The sequence below is a fragment of the Pyrgilauda ruficollis genome, unplaced genomic scaffold (assembly GCF_017590135.1).
Source record: "Pyrgilauda ruficollis isolate IOZ18807 unplaced genomic scaffold, ASM1759013v1 scaffold38, whole genome shotgun sequence".
NCBI lineage: Eukaryota > Metazoa > Chordata > Aves > Passeriformes > Passeridae > Pyrgilauda > Pyrgilauda ruficollis.
The window spans coordinates 3,252,012-3,268,435 of NW_024525267.1; the positions used below are offsets into that span (position 1 = coordinate 3,252,012).

The following is a 16,424-nucleotide window of genomic DNA, read 5'->3' on the forward strand; positions in this document are numbered from 1 at the left end:
TGTCTAGCTTGATTTAGTAGTTAGAAGTCACATGGATTTCGAGCAAGTGACATCAGACTGGGCTGAAAGCTGACTTTAGCCTCTTCTCAGGCTTGTTGAGTAATATCCAGTGTCTGCTACTGATTATTTAAGTTCCAGATGGATGATTTTCTGGAAAGAATGCTTTAGTAAGCACTGCAAGTAAAACATTATATAGCCTTTTTCTGTTTTAATGATATTAGTCTTCTGAGGAGACACTGTTTGCTTATTCCAGGTATTTGTTTCTGTTCCATAGTTCAGTGTTGACCATAGTTGTTGTTCCTGCTGAGAGAACAAAAGGTACTTGACTGGAACTGACCCTGGCCATGGTCAGGTGGAGAGGTGGTGGCCTTGCTGTTTTCTGAGCCAGGAAACTGATGCTTGACAGGGTTTGTGTCAGCCACGTGGATCTGCCCTTTAAGATGAATTAGTGGAGCCAGTACCTGAAATAACCTCTGAAGAGGAGGACATGAACCTACTGGAGTGAGTCCAGAGGAGGGACACAAAGACCAGAGGGCTGGAGCACAGGCTGAGAGAACTGGGGCTGTTCAGCCTGGAGAGGAGAAAGCTCTGGGGACACCTTCCAGTACCTAAAGGGGACCTACAGGGAATGTGGAGAAGGACTTTTTACAAGGGTGTGGAGTAATAAGGGGTAACATATTCAAACTGAGAGTGGGTGGAGATTAGGTATTGGGAGAGATTCTTTACTGTGAAAGTGGTGAGGTGCTGGAACACATTGCCCAGAGAGGTTATGGACAGCTGGTTCCTGATTTGGATGTGACCCTGCAGGGACCCAAGACTTGTCTTCCTCCGTTGTGCAGCCTTGGTGCTGATCAGCACAGATTAAAGCAAATAAATGCAGAAGAGGAAGTGCCTAAGCATAGGGGCAGCTCTTTGGCTCTGAAAGCAGGATTGTTCTTTCAGAAGAGGAAAGCTCAGTTTAAAGAGGTGAGGTCAGGCAACTTCCTTTCTTTGGTGGAGCCTAAGCCAGAGCAAGGCTCTGCCCTTCCCAGTGGTGCACACAAGGTAGATACAGAACAAGTTTTCCCTGGCAAAAACCAGAAACCCCATCCTCATGCAAGCTTGATTGAGCACAAAGAAGCATCTGAGTAAAACATAAAAAAACCACCAAACAATCAAAGGGAAAATTAAAAAAAAAAATTTATTCCCTCAATATATATACAAGAATTGACATACTCCTGTACAAAGGTGTAAATGGTCTTTGCTGTGATTTGTTGTGCATATGCAGCTTAGTAGACAGATTTAACATTCAATTTGAATCTCAGTGCAAGTAGGCACTAAAACATCCACCATACCTTCAAGGTATAAAAAGACATACCAATTTTACAGGTTTCTCCAGCATATTTTGTTACAGTGCAAAATGCTATGAAATAACGCTTCTTTAGAAAATTCATATATATATTAAACACATATTGCACTTGTCCCAACCAAAAGTGTAACAAGTTGTACTTACTGAACTAGTTTGATATGTTTTAAAACATTGCTCACACACACACAATCCTCCCTCCTCGTTCTTTGTGCCAAATGTGTGTAGCTTTTAGCTCAAATCTTAAATAACTGTTCGTAGCTCTTTGGCTAATTCAATTCTTCTTCAACAGACTGGTAAAGAAAATACAGCAGATTAATGTAACAAGAAAATTCTCTAAAACCCTTTCCAGTCTTCTTTCCAGTAGCACTGTAACTAAATACATAAAAATCAGTATTGTTTAAATTCATAATGCAAGTGTATTGAACAGCAACCATTTCAGACACTTACACCCCTTTTTTCTGGAAAGGTATGAAACCTCCAGTCCTAAATACGTATGTATTTCTAAGATACTTCAAGCTGCTAAGCTAACATTGCACCCACAAACATTTTGTGCAATACCACAGGCAGGACTTTGACTTCTGTACATCACTGGCTGCTATGGGGCATGTTGGGAGAAGTGGTGCAAAGTTACATAAACTTCAGAGAACAAAGTCCACTGGACTCAACTACTCAATGCAGTCTGTGCACCCACCAAATGAGAAAGAGGTGAGGGCAAACAACACCAGTCCTACTAGACTTGAGTTTCCCTAAATCCTTACAAGCCTTGAGATTTAAAGAACAAGTGCATTTGAGTGCAGATGCTAACTTTGTGCTTAAGATATTTATTCCAAGCTGAAAGGTCAGGGAGTAACTTAGGTACAAATTCGTTTGTTTTTTACAAATCAGTATGAACAAAGTTGCTACTAAAACCATTGACATATAAAAGCAAAGGGAAACTAAAACACAGGACTAGCTGAATGCTAGTCCTTACCTTTACAGTTCAGGGTTACCTGCAAAATGCCTCCACCACTAAACTTCTTCCCCCTTCTTCACCTTAGAGGAGTGCACTTACTCCTGTCACATACAAAATGAGTATTTCTTTCATGAAAACACTTCTGCATTCAACTCAACTCCATCATTCAGAACCTGAGTGAAAGAAAACTCCATTTCTGGTGCTAGAACACTCTCCAGAGCCTTTTCTGGAGCCACAACAGCAACTTTCTAAAGGCAGGCCCCCCTCTAACTTGAATACTACTAGATGTGGAGTCCTGAATAAGGCAAGATGCTGTTTATACAAGTAGTGAGATGAAATCCTAATTGGATACATTTAGGAATTCTTTATACAGATAGCATAAATCTACACTACCTGTGTGGGTCAAGTGTCCAAGTTTCACAAAACCCAACCAGCTGGGCTTTGGAAGAGGAGAACAAAGAGAGAAGGTTCACAAACTGGAAGGCTGATGGATTACCGGACCTGGCTCGCATTCGGGAAGGCTGTCTTCTGACTTCATGTACATCAGGAACACGGTGACGGTAGCAAAGGTAGCTGCATTGACAGGAAAAGCACGGAGAAGGGTGGAAGTGAGACCTCTGGTGAACACCCTCCAGCCCTCCTCCCGGTAGCTCTTTCGGACACAGTCCAGGATGCCGCTGTACTGCGTGACGCCCCCGACGCCGTCGGCCTGGAGCCGCGATTTGATCACATCCATGGGGTAGGTGGAGAGCCACGAGACGATGCCCGACATCCCTCCAGAAAACAGCAGCTTGGGAATAACATAACTGTCTTCAGCTTCACAGCCTAAATACCGAGTCATGCAGTCATAGGTTAGGAAGTAAAAGCCAAAGCTTGGAGTTTCTCTTATGAAGGTAGAGACCATGCCCCTGTTGATGCCCCTCAGCCCTTCCTTTTGATAGATTTTGATCAAACAGTCCAGAGAATTTTTGTAGTTCTTCGTTTTTAGTTTATATTCTCCTGTTCCTTGAAGCTGCATCCTTGTCTTTGCCAGCTCCATGGGACAGCAGATGATGCACTGGATGGCTCCTGCTGCTGACCCTGCAAGGAACTGGTTCAGAGGAGTGTCTTTGCCCAGAGCACGAAGGGTGTTTCCTTGCACACCGAATACCAGCGCGTTAATGAACGTCAGTCCCATCATTGGAGACCCAATACCTTTATAGAGTCCAAAAGCCTAATGGAAGGAGGGAGGAAAAATCCTTTTTAGTGGTGGTGTGGATAACCTCCGCAAACTGCAGAGCACAGCCTTTCTGGCTCTCCCTTGTACCCCATCTCCTAGGACCACCTTGTTTTGTAATACAAATTTCATCTCTGCCTAGGACACAAACATCTAAGCTATTTAGCAGTACAAAAATACAATTGAAGACATGCAGAAAATAATCTTGCTCCACCCAGACATAAGTTTTCTGGCAAATTTTATACCTTTTCTTTTTAAGTAGCTTACTTGAAGCCTGAAGACAACTTTTTAACAATGCTCCTAAAGTTTCAGCAGTAGCAAAAACACCAATTTCTTCACTCATTGCTTGGATTCTCAGAAAACTAGTTATTTAAATAGCTTCTTATTTTATTAACGAAGTTAGCCTCAAAATAGCATCTTCTTACTTAGTGATCTTCCTCCTAAGGTTTCTGGCAAAGTTCTGACTACAATATCTGCCCTGCAGTGAGGGGAGATTCAGAACATGCTTTATCTCTTGATCTTCAACATTTGTCAGCTTTGTTTTTAACAGCTTTCCCACCCTCCTGAGCCAAAATACACAAAGATTAAAAAAAAATACACAAAGCAATAATTTTGTACTTACAGATTCTTGCTTTATGATGGACTGAAAGCAATGGAAAGTCCCACGGTAGAGAGGTTTCTCTACATTTTGAACTTGCAGACGAACCTATAAAAAGTTGTGTGAGATACCAATTTGTACATCAGGAAGAGCCTAAAGGGTAAGCTACTGTCTTGTACCTATGTGGAGGTTTTCTATAGCAATGCATATGCAAGAGCACGGGCTGGACACTGGAATGCCACGTGTGGCACAATCATTTGAAAAATTTTGTGTGTTTTGAATTAAGCTGGGGGGTGAAAACAAGAGGGGAAGAGGATCATTAACTTCTTGTAACTATTAGCAAACCAGTAAGTGGAAGGGTACATTGACATCTAGAATTTCAAACAGATGCTTTCCAGTACAGGCTACAATAGGGACTTTCTTTAGCTGCCAAGAATACTTCTGTTCACACTAAGGAATACCTGTGCAAACCTGAGACAATTTAATTAAAAAAATATTTGCAAGTCAAGCATGAGATTAGAATAATTTTAAAGGGATGGAAACTTTCTACAATACCCATGGTGTTTCTAAATGCCAGATTGGGGCCCATTCACTGAGATCTGATTTTTTTTTTCCCAGAGGGTAGCTGGGCAGTGACTCTTAAGATGTCTGTCTTTGCATAAGGGAAGGACTAAAAAGCCATTTGTCCTTTTAAATTTTAGTCTATTTTAGTTTTTTAGCCTGCTAAAGGCAAGCAATTGGTGAGGGTGTAGCTGCTTCAAGCCTTTAAATGTTAGCAATCAATTAACCTTTCCAAAACTGAAACAGTATGTTCTGCTGGAGAAATAAATGCTATTGTAGCTGCTGGTCTTAGGAGATCCCTTTTCTGGATGCTTTTTAACCTAAAATGGAAAATTTCACTTCTGTTTTTTCATGCTTATTTGCCCTCAGCACACTTTAAAAGAGTCTCAGGTCTACCTAGCTCAGGCAAAGCTCTGCACTCAGCAATGAACTTAGCTGATTTCCCTGGATTGATGAAGTTATAAATCTTCTTCTGTGTTTGATCTCCTGCATGGAGGGCTGCAATGATCTTCAGAAAAGAAGCTTATTAACCACGTAATGCTGCTGGGCAGCAAACTCCAGGCCAAAAAACTTCAGTCTCTTATTCTGAGCCAAAGAAAAAAAATCTACATATATGTGAAAGATTCCTGAACTTAATTTTTTTTTTCATGGTTGCCTAAAGTAATAAAAACCACCACCACAGCAATGAAAGACCTGTCATCTGTGTGTCAAGAAAACAATTTATGGAGGTGGTTTGTCAGAATCCTATATTCAAGTTAACTTTCTTCAAAGCAAAAAGAAATTGACAGTTTTAGTGTTTTTCCTCCAACATGTTATTTTATGCTTTGTAAATCAGAACTTTGGTTTTCATTGTTGTTTCAGTATGTACATTAGTGTATGCTAGCCATGGTGGGAGGCTGAGATCACCTTGGGTCTTGTAACATCTCAGCATTAAAAGCAGGCTTACAGTAGGATTCAAAGAAAATAAATCCTTAGTCACTTCAAGTGACTTTTGGGGGTAGAGAGACTGTCAAAACTGTTAAAGAAGCAGGTCCACAAGCAAGGGCAAATCTTAACAAGCTGTCACAATTGCACAAACAAAGGTTTTACTCCATTTAGAATTTACTGTTATTGTTTCAAACCTTGTCTGTGACTTCCACACATTAAGGGCTTTGGGGGATTTGCAGCTTAGAAACCTTCTTACTTTATCTTTTCTGCTTGTGCTTAATAGTTTAGAATTAGCCATATCGATGGGCTGAATTTCCTAGTGGCATACAGCTCCCTCTACTTTTGTCTAAATAATTTATGAAATATTAACCAATTTAGCTTTACTGTAGGGTAGAATATTTAGAGTACTGACTCCCCAGGTCTAAGAACGAAAATCCTCCTTCTCCTGAGCACAGTGCTGGTCACACGAGGGTACCCACATCAGCAAATTGCCACGGCAATGAGTGCACATAAAACTTGCATTTTCATGCATGTTAATGGCATACTCAGTAAGCTCTTTAGTGTGTACAGCTATAGGAAAGATGAATCATGTGCAAAGTTCATCCACCTGCTCCCTTCATTGCCCAGTATTCTAGCTTCCTTCTTATGGGAAAACACTGTTACTAAAGTTTTAGGTCCAGTAAGAACACCCAGTAATTTCACATCACTAAAGACTCGCATAAAGGCACTCAAGACTAAATAAAGAAACCCAAAGCACTACATCAAAACAGTCCAAGCATTTAATAATGTGGGAAATCAGTGACTTCAAAAGTATTTGAGCAATGAAAACATCATCCAAGAATATGTAGTGGATAAGACCTCAACAGCAGTGTGCCTGAGATTTGGTTTTAGAGGCACTGTGTGTGGGAGGGTATACAGCCAGAAATGCATAGCAGAAAGAAGGTTCAGAATAAAATTTTAAAACATTTTAAAAAAAGGGATGTTTAAACCCCACTCCCTCCATGCCATAGCTGTAGAAGAGGGACACATCAGTTTAAAATTAAAAAGGGGAAAAGCTTCAAAAGTCTTTCAGTTCTTTACTTGAACTAATACAATTGGGAATAAATTAAGACTGAGAGAAACAGAAGTGTTCACCTGGGCTATACTTACTAGGTAACTCTCCCGTGATGAGGCTTATCTGTCATCTACAACAAAGTAACACTTTTGCTGTTAATGAAGACAGCCCCTAGCTCAGAAAGTAAAGGCAGTTAAAAGCAAAAAAGCAATTTTACACATTACATCAACAAACCAGGGATAAAGAGTTTGCCAGTTCTGAGATCAGCTCAGTTGCAGGTTTTGCAGGGTGACTTCACCAGGTTAATGTCTCCCTTTGTGTCCCACCATCCCCCTCCCAGCTCTGTGAAACATGAGCACCAGCCAAAAAAAAACCAAAAAAGCTTAAATGCCAAGGCAGACTTAAAACTTTGGCTTATCTAAGCAGAGCTTTCCCATTGTTCAGTTATATTAAAAATGCACAGTCTAAGGTGACTCTCAGCTAGCCCTTTAAACACTGCAGAACAATAAAAAGTTAAGAATTAACACATATACATACACAAGTTATGCAATGTCTTTTTTTTTTTTTTTCCTTAAAGGGTGGTTAGTTTTTCCACATACACTGGTGGCTATGCCAGCTAATAATACAAACATTAGTATTTGTTTTAACAAAATAGAGATAAACATGTACAATACCTTCTAAAGGATATGAAAATATAATGTGTCACACTGGATTTCAAAAAAACATTTAAAAACAAATTATTTGCTCTATTGTGAATTGAAATGCTTTTTTTCCAGGCTGATACATCTATTTTGCAATGATACACCTGCTGAAACCAGCATGGGAGCCCCAGTTTTTACAGTTAAATGTTCAGCCTCATGCAACAGAAACTGTTTCAGTTACAAAAAAACAAAAAAAAACAAAAAAAAAAAACCCAAAAAAAACAAACAAAAAAAACCCCATACAAACAAACCACCAACTAAAACCCACACATTGTTACCTTTAGTCTGAGCATAGAATTTTAGCCCTTTTACTGGATTCAATGAAATGATTGATCACCTTCAGTTAAGCATGAAAAACTTGGCAGGATGGGAGATAAAAAGACAGCTGGCCCTGTAGCACCATAATAAAAATTGTGCAAGTCTGGATGATGCTATGCCTGAAAATATATTCTAGAATTCAGCTGAATTATTTAACTGTCAAATGTACCACATTCTGAGCAACAAAAAGACAGATTTTACTGTTTGAGCAGCTTGCACTGCAAGCCTGCAAGGAGGATCATTATCCACTAACTCAGGAATTCTGTATTGAATTAACCATGTGCTGGGATACAGAATGTGGTGGGGTTCTCGGTAACACCATGAGCCCACAGCATTTGCATATCTAAATTCAGCAAGGTAAAGGTATTCCAAATATAGATCTACTACGTGGCATGCTGTCTGCTGCAGTCAAGTGACCTGATGTATTCCTTTAGCAGGGAATACATTGATATCCCTTCTATTCTGCAGTGCAAGACTTTGGATCCAAAAGATGACTCAAATTGTCATTCTGTTCTGAAAAATGGGCTTGGACTTCTGAGAGCCTTGGCTGGGGGACCCTCCAGGAGCTCTCAAATCCTGTGTTTATAGTTGCTGAAGTATATCTAACACACACAACTAACCATCAGAAAACCAATTTTAACTTGGAAAGTTATAAAAATATATAATAATACTTGGAGGAAACAGCCTCCAGACAAGCTCCATACTGTGGGTTTTTATTGACTTCCACCTATGCTACAAATTAAAGAGTAACAGCAGAGCTTGAGGGGAAAACAAAACACCAATCTTTCAACATTCTAACAAAGTGGGTTTGAGTTACAAATGCAGGGAGAGGCAGTTTTAGCAGTTAGTGTTGAACAGCTGCAGAGAAGCAAGTTTAGAACATAATTTACTTTAATGCAAAGTTGTATTTCCAAATACCGCATTATTACTGTACTGAACTTGCAGTTTAAGGCCATGGTTTATGTTACTAAGTTTTCACTTCTGAAGAGCTGGAGATTGAAGAATCTAAAACAGTATTTGTGGAGGCTTGCTCCAAGCTTTCCCACACAGATTTACACTCCTACAGTGTCCAGGGATTTTTTTCTTCCTCCCCCACTGCTTGGAGAAACTAAGTTTTCTACTTAGAGGTGAATATATTTCATAATCAACCCACCTTAACAGTGTCAAAGGGATGTCCCACCAGCACACCAGCAGCACCTGAAATGCAATAAATGCCATGGTTATTACTCTGGAGTTTCTTCCTGGGTCTGGGGCTACAGCAGCCCAAGCAGGACCACCAGCCTGAGGTGTGAGTGCACACCATGGTTGCAAACCAGTTAAGGAGCATCCTACCAAGTCAGGAGATAAGAGATCTATAATTTAGAACCTTCAGGCCAGTACCAGGTGCCTTTAAGCTTCCCAGGAAGGCTCTGAGCCCCAGGCAGGGGTTGGGCTGTGTGACTACAGACTGTGCACACCATATGGAATGTGCAGCCATGACTCCTGGCAAGTCCAGCGGGCAGAAAATGCAGGTTTCCACTAAAACACAATATTTCATGTACATCTCGCTCTGTGCAGGCACAGAAAACATGTGAACATCTCTGAATTAATGCTCTCTGCCTACAGCCTTTCCAGGCACGGCAGCAGCACCTGCAGCACATTACTGAAAACCTTTGCTTTATTCTAGCGCCAAAGGACTTTTTAGAAGCCACACGCAGGCCTGTTAGTTACACCAATCTGAACACAGGCGTTCTGCACACACAGGCTGGAGCAGTGAATGCTCTGGCCCTGCAGTGTGACCCACAATCCCTAATGATCGCTGACAACAGCGGGAGCTGCAGGAGCACCGTCCGCGCTCCTTCCCACGTCCCTGGAGCAGAGCTGCCCTCCCTGCCCCGGGCAGCAGCACAGGGCCTGCCCCTGGATGCTGCAGCCCAGGTTGTTTAAGGCCAGCACGGCAGCAACACAGCCCAAGGCAGAAAAACACCAATGTGCACGGTGCTCGGCACGGAAAGGCCAGCGGGGGCTGACCCCGAGGGAACCCTGGCAAGGCAAGGAGCACCAGGATGAAATCAGAGAGACGCTGAAAAAAGGAATTTTAAACACGTTTGCCAGATTGGCAAGAAAAACAGCAAGCGCAAATACCCGAAAAGACGCGAGAATAAGTCTCCTGAACACAATTTAATAACTGCTAAATATAGCAGGCGGCAGGCCGGCCGCAGACGCGCGGGGAAGCGCAGCACGCGTGTCCGTGTTCGCCCCTCTCCATCTTAAAGCTGCCCAGGGTCGCTGTGCTCAGGTCGGGGTTCCCGACCGCCCCGCTGTCCCTGTGCTCGCCCAGACCCCCATCCCCATCCCCCGCTCCTCCCAGCCCGCTCGGGCAGCCCCGGCAGGGCCCGGAGGGCTCGGTGCGCACCCCGGCCCCCGAGAGCTTCCCCCGGCCGGGCTCGGCCCGGCTGCAGCGGGGCCGCTCCTATCGCCCGAGCACCATCCTCCGCTCCCAAAATAACAGCGCCGCGCCCAGCCCTGCCCGCCGACCTGCCTGCCTTTCTTCCGCATTTTAAAAACATTTCGCTCTTTCCCCTTCTACGCCTCTTCTCTATTTCCTACCTTCTTACGTTTCTCCCCTTACTCCCCTTTTCCTTTTTTAGCTATTTTTCTGCTTGCTTTTTCTATTATTCTTTTCCTCTCACCCCCTTCCCCCTCTCTTTCCTTTCCCTTTTTTCTCCCCCTTCCCCACCATACTTTAATGATTATTTCATCCCCCCGCAGACCCCGGTGCTCACCGCCAACGCATCCCGCCAGGAAATCCAGAGCCATGCCGGCACCGCGGGCCCTGCGCGCCGCCGCTCCGCACTCTGCCGCCGCGCACCCCCCGCCCGGCCCTTTCTACCCTTGCGAGGGGCCGGGCCGCGCCTCCGGGGGCGGGGGCCGAGGGACAACTCCCCCCAGGCCGCCCCCAGCACTGGCGGCAGCGCGGGGGCGGCTCCCGGCGTGATGGAGATGCCGGTGCCGGGTATGCTGAGAGCGCGCTTCCCTTCGGTACCTCCGGCACCTCCCTTTCCCCCCGCCTTCAACCTGTCATTTCTTTCTCTGCTACAGCTGCATTATGAATCAGAAGGAAAGGCTGAGAAAAAATTGGGAGGCTGGGGAAATGGTGGTTGGAGGGTGGAGGGGGTAGAGCATCCCTCTTGTAGAGCATCAGTAGCAGCTCAGTTGTTTTGGGTGCCCGGGGAGGCTGTTCTGGAGGCCTTGCTTCCTGGGAGGGGCATCCCTGGGTGCTTGTGGCTGGAAAGCCTGAGGAGCTGGTAGCGTGAGGCCTTTGGAGAGGGTGCCCCCCTTTAACAGGGGTAAAATGCCTGCCAGAGCCGTTATAAGGAAAGGCAGGGCTGTTCAGCATGGAGAAGAGAAGGCTCCAGTGAGACCTTCACAGGACGGCTTGGGCTGGAAGGGACCACAGTGGGTCATCCTGTCCAGTCTTCCTGCTTAAGCAGGGTCACCCTGAGCATGTGGCATAGGATTGCATCCAGCTGCTTCTTGAATACCTTCACTGAGGGGAAACTCCAGGCCATTTCCAGGAAATCTGTTCTGGTCTGCAATTACTGCGCAGTAAAGGAGTTTTCATGTTCAGGTAGAACTTCCTGTGCATCCGTTTCTGCCCATTGTCTCTTGCTCAGCACCACCAATAAGAGCCTGGGTCCATCCTCTTGACACCCTCCCTTCAGATGCTCACAGACATTGACTGAGTCCCTTCTCAATGGTTTCTTCTCAAGGCTGAGCAGGCCCAGCTCCATCAGCCTGAGAGACGTATTCCTGTTCCTGGATCAACTTCGTTGCCCTTTGCTGACTCACTCCTGGAGCTCAGTGACCCTCTTGTGCTGAGCAGCCCAGAGCAGGACAGAGCACTCCAGGGCTGCGTAGAGGGGCAGGATCACCCTCCTCAACCTGCTGGCAATGCTCTGGAACATGTTGTCAGAGAAACTGTGGGTGCCCCATCCCTGGAAGTGTTCAAGGCCAAATTGAATGGCCCTTCAAACCACCAGTTCTAGTGTGAGATGTGTGTCCCTGCCCATGGCAGAGGGGTTGGAACTGGATGGTTTTTGAAGTACCTTCCAACCCAAACCATTCTATGATTCTATTTCCAGACTCTTTCCCCAGAATATTGTCCCAGAGAGGGGAGGAAGGGTTACACCAGCAGATATGGGCCTTGTGCTAAATGCTGACCCCATGGCACAATGGGAAGTGTGGCAATGAGACCCTGTCTTTGGGGGTCAAATCCACAGAGGAGTGGCCTGCTGCCCATGGAGCTTTGCAGAGCCCTGGGTCTGTGTTACACCGCACTGCTGCGCCTCACCCTGCACAAGGGGCCTCTCCCTCCCCGCAGGCTTTTCTTGTTCTGCATTAATTCTGCTTTCCTGCTAACATTGCCTGGCTTCAGAGTGCCCTGATGCCAGAGTGCTTAAAGGGGAACTCAAGCTGTTGACAGTTTGAAAAGGGAGCCCTCTTTAAGCTGCTCGTTATTTCTGCAGGCAATGTCTGAGAAAGGGGAATACCAGTGGCCTAGAACAATAAGTAGCCTATTCCAGCTTTGCTTAGAGTAACAGGATCTTCTTCAGGGCCTGCACAGTCTAAATTAATTTTAGAGGGTAAATTCCAGAAGCAGAATGGAAAAGCAGATAAGTGGATTTTTATTCCTTTTTTTTTTAATTGCTTTCCATGGTATGGCAGGAATTTTTTTTAGGTGTAACAGCTCCATAAAAAATCAATAAAATCTTGCAGTAGAATGACACATTGAAAATCAATCCAGCTTTTACCTTCTGTGCAAAGAAAGCACACAAACAAATGAACAAAGACAAGGATGCTTTCAAAGAGGTCTGAAACTACTAGTAGTAGAAAAAAATGAGAATCTGTCCCAGATTAAGCAGCTCTTGGACTATCATTAAATTGTAATTAATCATTGCAATTAATAAATAGACAAGATGTAAATGCAAAACATTCAATGAATCCCTGACATTACCCATATCTTCCAATCCAATGCCCATTCAAGTTCCTTCTCATCTCTAAAACCCATCAAATTGAATCAAGCACCAAGGTGTCTCTAGGGTGCTTTGAGTTCCCTCATTCACATGCCTGCCCTACCTGGGGATGACCAGCTGGTACTAGAGAGCAGGTAGATGGGCTGGTCCTGTCCTCTGACACAGCATCAATGGCTTTGGGATCTGCCCACTCCTGCTCTATCACCCACCTCCTAACAGGAGCCTGAGGTTTTACTGCACTCACACATCTACAGACAGTACTTGAGACCAGACAGAAATCCCTGACCAGTCATTTTTCCTTAAGCATTTTATGCAAGTATAAGTGGAAGTGAGTTTCTGTGACTCTTGCATACCCTGGATCCATGGGAGAAGCTACAACCATGTGCAGAATTTTGTAGGTGAAAATCCAGAGGTTATAGGCCTCTGTCTCGTAGCACAAGGCTTGGAAGGATCAGCTTTGCCTAAAAAGTTCCTGTTTTTAATCTGTTATTCAAATCCTCTGATCTCCCAAGCAATCTGCCTCAGAGGAATTCTCTACCAGAAGTGGTTTCGTAATTCTAATGTTTGCTCAGTGGTCAGGGAAAACATTTCCTCTCTCTTTGTAGGCACTTCTAGGTTATCTGAAGATGGTTTCAGTCTTAGTATTTTCTTCTCTGAATTATATTAATAATTATCTTCTGATCTCTGAATCTCCTTAGCCTCTCTTTATTCAGCTGATGTGGAGTTCCTTGAACCAAGCCCTAAGGCCTTGCTGAGTGAGCTCTGGCAGATTACCCTGGGTGTTTACAGACAACACTTTTGTTCATGTATCTGAATATGAGATCAGACATTCACAAGAGACATAACACAAAACATAACATATAACAACATGATATGATATTGTTCACTTATGGGCAGCCTGTGACACATGATGTGCTCCAGGTCCCTTCTGGTAGATCAGCTGTGTGCCACAATGTTCCCTACCTTGACCTTCCAGGTTTTTCTGTAGTTGTTCCTAGCTGTTCATGCTAAATTGCTTTTTCCAGATTGTATTTCCAGTTTGTCAAGATCACTTGAATTCTAATCCTGCTGTTGATGTTTGTGCAGCCCCTCCCAGGTTGCTGCAATCTCCCAAGGCCTGTCTTGTTCCTGTATGCTTGAGCTGTTTCTAATAAGCTTTATTTAATTTTTAATGTTTTATTCAGTGCTACTGAACCCCATTGGAGCACTTCAGAGGGGTGGCGGCCACTTCATGTACTAGTGCAGAGAACATCAAGGGCTTGTTGGTACAAAGTCTGAGATGTCCAGGGCTGGTTCACTAAGGCATGAGCATGGCTTCAGTCCCACTGGGGACTTTGTCTTTTGTTTGTTTTTTCTTGCTTGGGGTTTTGTTGTGTTTTCAGTTCAGGTTACAGTTGTGAGGCAGTGCTGTGTAAATGTGAGTTTATTAGTCTTGTGTGTGGGTGGGACAGTGAGTCAATAGAGATGCTTGTATTTGTGTGATAAATGGAAGGAAGTGTTAGAGCTCTTACAGCTGGGTAGTAGTTGTTAGATCAAGTATTTTGAATATTCACCCAGTGCCATATGTGTGCAGTATAGATATGGCTTTGGAGAGGACACCTAACCTGACACTGAAGGAAACCAGATTTAATGGTTCTCCTCTTCCCCCAGCCTGTTTTCCTAGATTTTTCAGAAGCTGTGTCTGCTTTGTTGATGTGTGATGCCTCTGGCTCAGAGTGTGACTCAGATGCCTGTTGGGACTCTTGTGCCCTTCAGGCTCCATGGATTAGGTTCATCTGTGCCTGCCTTCCTTCTCATTCTGCTGAGGCTGTTCCAAACACAACTTACAACTGCTGGGATGCCTCCCCTGGAGTGCTGGAGTGAGGGGTTGTGCTTTTCCTGCTTTCTTCTTCTTTGGGAGCACTGAGCTTCCATGCTGCATGGCAAAATGTAGGCCCCTCAAATACAGCAGGCAGAAAAGAAAGAGCCCAGAGCAGCTTGGGAAACACACAGAGTCTACCAGCATGTACAGCAGCTGCACTGCTGTGTGTCTGACAGAAAAGGTTATAACTAAATCTAAGTTAAGCTTCAAAAAACCTCTTACCTTTGTCCCTTTGTCTTTTAGGTGGAAGAGGCTTTGCAGAGGATGCTGGAAGGGTGAGATAGCGGAGGAAATTTCTCCTCATTCCTCTGGCAAGAAGTGACCCTGTTGGCTGTCTGCTGTCCTCACTGGCATGCAGGGGAAATCTGTGAGAAGGTGCTACCAAACTGAAACCTGCTCAAGGGGATCAGGAGACTAGGGAGTGGAACAGAAAAAGGCAGAGAGCAAGCAGTGTGACAGAATAAACACTGCAGGTAAGTATAACATGAAACAGTGGGGCACAATGAAGTAGGAAAGGAACAAAAATGTGGAGTTGTGATGAACTCGTGGAAATTCTGGTGGCAGTGGCATGCAATAAAATATACATTGTTGACTTTGGTGTTACAAAATCTTTCTGTTTGCTTGTGAATTTGGCATCAACAATTGGCCGTGTCCCAGTAGAAATGTCCCACTACAATGTGGAGGGTGGTGGATGAGGGAATGTCCCCTTTGCTCCCTAGAGCTTTGCTGAAGCTTGGCCAGCTCTGGGACCACCTTGCATGGGAATTCTCTTTCACACAGCCTTGGGCCCTCAGACCCTTCTTTAACCTCTAAGGTTAACTGCTGCATCATCACAGCTTCAGCTGTCATCGTGTTACCCAGAAAAATGCATCAGTTCCTCTTTCTATTTTGAGCTGTGTCTGGATTTTGAGCTTCTTCCTAGCACCTTCTTTGGTTCCCTGAATCACTCTTCAAAGTCTCCTTGGGGCAGCAGCTCGCTCTGTGTGCCCCCTGTTATGTGAACATGGGTGGCACTCAGACCATGTGCAATGTGAACATTGTATTTATAGCAGCAAGCTGCTTTGAAGGAAAACCTTGCATTTCCCAGAAGCTGCACAACCAGGCTTGATGAATGAATGCTTTACAGAATGGCTGGCATCTAAAGCAGAGACAAATAAATCCAAATGGTGAAATGAGAGAAACATGGAGACACATTGTATACAGGAAACAAGCAGGCACTGAGCTGCTGTGCAGAAGCACCCCTTTGTCTGAAAAATAGTCTTCCCCAGGTGAATTCACTGGGTACCTTTGTGTGGATTCATTTTCCAGGTCCATTTTCCAGGTCCATGTTTTTGTTTTCCTACACATTCTTGTGTTTGCTGTCCTACTTGTTGCTTGCATCGTCCCATTCGATATGTTATAATAACATAACTCATTACGTTATTGAGTCAGATCAGTGGGATACTCCAGAACTTCTGGATGCAGCTGTACTGGAAGGCAGAGCAGCTAAGGCATTATTCTCAGGGGACTGGATGCCTTTATTATCCATTAACTTTATGACCTTGGGTGGTTTTAGGGTATTCTCTGACGTCATTATCCCACTGGCTTCAAAGGTACTGTATATCATGTTGAAACTTCCCAACCTGATAGAATCCCTTGATAAGAGTGGTGCTTCAAAGCATGAAATGTAACTGATGCAGTTGTAAAGAGCTGAGTGCTGCTGAAACTGAGCTGCCTTGCTTCCAGATCTGCTGATGGCTAGGGGCTTTGTGATCCCCCAAATTGTCCTGGTCAGGGTCCCAGCATGTAAGGCCTCTTCTGTTCCCAGGGAAATCATGGCAGACAAACAACTGCCTTGGCTAATACCTGAAATGCTGAGCTTGTGAGAAGCAGA

The 16,424-nt window shown here is 44.3% G+C and overlaps 1 protein-coding gene across 2 annotated transcripts; it reads right to left on the reverse strand.

Annotated features, from left to right (window-relative positions):
- Positions 1–1,161: 1,161 nt before the first annotated feature.
- On the reverse strand, positions 1,162–10,677 carry SLC25A29 (solute carrier family 25 member 29). 2 transcript variants are annotated; one of them, XM_041476311.1, is made up of 5 exons: positions 10,441–10,673; positions 8,829–8,872; positions 6,752–6,786; positions 4,139–4,222; positions 1,162–3,513 (listed from the first exon to the last, which is right to left on the reverse strand). In XM_041476311.1, exon 5 carries the CDS (start codon positions 3,478–3,480, stop codon positions 2,770–2,772), a length of 711 nt encoding a protein of 236 aa, XP_041332245.1. In that variant the 5' UTR covers positions 3,481–3,513; positions 4,139–4,222; positions 6,752–6,786; positions 8,829–8,872; positions 10,441–10,673; the 3' UTR covers positions 1,162–2,769. The 2 variants fall into 2 exon arrangements, with proteins under 2 accessions (XP_041332245.1, XP_041332244.1); XM_041476310.1 differs by lacking the exon at positions 6,752–6,786 and having other exon boundaries at positions 10,441–10,677.
- Between the last annotated feature and the right edge of the window lie 5,747 nt (positions 10,678–16,424).